This window comes from Perkinsus marinus (genome assembly GCF_000006405.1).
Source record: "Perkinsus marinus ATCC 50983 genomic scaffold scf_1104296965578, whole genome shotgun sequence".
In the NCBI taxonomy this organism is placed as follows: Eukaryota; Perkinsozoa; order Perkinsida; family Perkinsidae; genus Perkinsus; species Perkinsus marinus.
This window is the reverse complement of record NW_003204277.1, coordinates 62,774-65,515: the sequence shown is the minus strand read 5'-3', so window position 1 is coordinate 65,515 and position 2,742 is coordinate 62,774. Positions and strand designations below refer to the sequence as shown.

Genomic DNA, 2,742 nt, shown 5'->3' with positions numbered 1-2,742 from the left:
ATACTTCACTCCAGGTGGACAAAGCGTCTGTATGGGCCTGTATCACAAGCCCTCATAAGGAGCATCTATATCAAGTCCGCCCAAGATAGCAAGATTACGCTATGGCTAACAGCAAGTTGGCTGCGCCCAGGTTCGATCCTCGGGGGCGGCATTTTTCGATATCAAATAACCTATGCCCGTTCGCAGTTCCTCCTCCTTCTCTTGTTTCACCATTGCTATGCTACGTTACGGTAACCTAGACGAGCAGCCTACTGCTCCTGAGGCCCTCAGTGGCAAACCGAGCAAATCTCTTGCAGAGTACTACGATAAAGTAGTTGAGTTCCTACGTGGACAAATCATCGGTCGCGACCAGCGAATATCAATACCGTTCGACAACTCCACCAGGAAAATAGTGTAAGCCTTGTGTGAGTTTTCTCTACCACTTCAATAGCTTTATTTTTTTTCGGGAAAAATCGAAAATTTTGTATTTTTCACTGAGGAGCGTTATTTTTTCGAGCGGAATTTTAAAAATATTTTTTTCCGCGAGAAATCGAAAAACTGAGGAGCGTTATTTTTTTCGAGCGGTATTATACGATTATTTTTTTCCTTGAAGTGAAAACTAAATTATGCACATTTTGCATGGTAGATTGTACGAGCTATAGGTGACGCGTTTATTAACTCTATCCAGAATTATAAGATTATTATAATCGATTTTCACCCGTTTTACGTGAAGTGGCGTCGTAAAACTCGCCGCGATATTCGCGGTGATATGAAGTAGTCGTGAAATATGTCTCTCATATCACTACGGTGGTGAAACTCCAATATAAATTATTATACCACTCACGTGTGAAACTCATGATTTCACGAATCACAAGGACACACTGTTGAGCCTCAGAAGTTGTTCGTCCAGAATCGGTTGTATTTTCGTTTTTCACAGATACGCCGATTACACAGCTTCTGGTAGGGGACTTCAGTGCATTGAAGATTTCATCACTCACAAAGTGCTCCCGGTGTACGCATATTTTCGTTACCATAATTCTCTCAAATCGTCGTAGATACGGCAATACTCATTCGATAGCATCAGCAACAGCGCGGCAAACTACGTTTTATCGTTCCGAAGCCCGGGAGAAAGTTCGAGCGTATTTCAATGCAAATCATCAGGATTCTGGTACGTGTGAAGTTTTCGAGTAATTTTTTATGAGAAAAAAATTAAATTTTTCACTGGGGGAAAATTTGCGCAGTGTAATTATCATAATTTTGTACTATTCGTCGTAAATTTACGAAATTTTGTCACTAGTGTGTGAAATGATTATTATAATATTCATGACGGCTTGGTAGAAATAGAAATATTTGTGGTATAGAGTGGTTGATGAAACATGGTTTTCACTAGTGTTTTTCATATCACGTTTGAAACTTCAATGGAGTTTCACGGGCACCCTAGTGATATGAAAAATATATTTCACGACTACTGCATATCACCGCGAATATCGCGGCGAGTTTTATGACGCCACTTCACGTAAAATGGGTTGTAGATATTACTCTACGTAAATTTGTAAATGTTAGCAGTGTTGGAAAGATATGTTTTTCCCATTCCTCACCTGAGCTTGGCAGTTTTTTCATTAATTGTATAATAATATTATAATTGTATTGTAATAATAATATTATATTATTCTCTCATTAAGTTTACATATGAATTCGGGTAGAAGTGTAAAAAAAGCAACGAGATTTTTCTCAGAATTTTCAGTTGATTATGTGCATATTATTTTCCAATATTGGAGTTTCACGATCATCCGTTTTACGTGAGGTGGCGTCGTAAAACTCGTCGTGAAAAACGCGATATTCGTGAAATATGTTTTTCATATCACTAAAACTTCACATGTAGTTGATCATGCGCATATTTTTCCCGTCTTAGTTATATTTTGTGGCGCGGGTGCTACGGGTGCTGCGAGTAAATTCTTGGAAATTCTGTGGAAGAGTCGCGGCTTCGACACGCAGGGCGAAGATGAAGATGAAGATGAGAGGAAGTACTTCACCCAGGACCGGTACGAAATTAATTTTGTGGCGCGGTGACGTTTTTTCACCGCTTAGATGGGGCGGATGCGAATGCACTTTATGTGGAGTTCGGCTGAAGAACGAAGCTGTTTACCGATCGCACGTGAAAACAGCTATGCATACTGATAAAATTATGGCAACAGCAGCAACAGCGAAGAAGAGAAGAAGTCGACGACGTGCGGTATGAAAATAATTTTATATATATTTTAATAACACTTGTTTGTAGGTTTTGATAGTTGATCCTGTTAACCACCATAGTTCGACTCTGCCATTTCGGGAAATATTACCACATTTTCCGATAATAAAGGGAGGGACGGCCTCAGGTGAGATTAGTGGGAAAATTTTATGAGAGTTTTTACTTTTCCAATTTCGAATTGAATAGTTGTCGATCGATTCATATAGTGGAGTTGCACAACTACCGTTATAAACTTGGCGAAAAACTAGGCGATATTCGCGGTGATATGCATCAGTAGTCGTGAAATGTGTTTTTCACTAGAGTGGCCGTGAAACTCCAGGGTAGTAAACGATTTATGAAAAATGTGGAGTGTTTGAGTGCACTTAGTGTTAGGAATGAACGGGAAACTAGTATGACTTTCTTTAGTTTTCATATGGGGTATGTCGTTGTAATTAGTTTTTGTTTTACATTCTGTGTAAAGTGAGAGAAGCGTTGATGGTGATGTAGTTACATACAGCGTAATAGTAGTCGTGTTT

At 39.2% G+C, this 2,742-nt stretch overlaps 1 protein-coding gene across 1 annotated transcript in view; it reads left to right on the top strand.

The window, feature by feature from the left end:
* Positions 1 to 172: 172 nt before the first annotated feature.
* Positions 173 to 2,742, top strand: part of Pmar_PMAR006592 (hypothetical protein) — a gene marked incomplete at its 5' end in the record, with an annotated part of 9,671 nt that continues 7,101 nt past the window's right edge. The window contains 6 exons of the mRNA XM_002769506.1: positions 173 to 393; positions 917 to 991; positions 1,035 to 1,147; positions 1,892 to 2,021; positions 2,068 to 2,212; positions 2,258 to 2,354. Coding sequence (XP_002769552.1) covers positions 173 to 393; positions 917 to 991; positions 1,035 to 1,147; positions 1,892 to 2,021; positions 2,068 to 2,212; positions 2,258 to 2,354 — 781 coding nt within the window. The remainder of the gene's footprint in view (positions 394 to 916; positions 992 to 1,034; positions 1,148 to 1,891; positions 2,022 to 2,067; positions 2,213 to 2,257; positions 2,355 to 2,742) is intronic.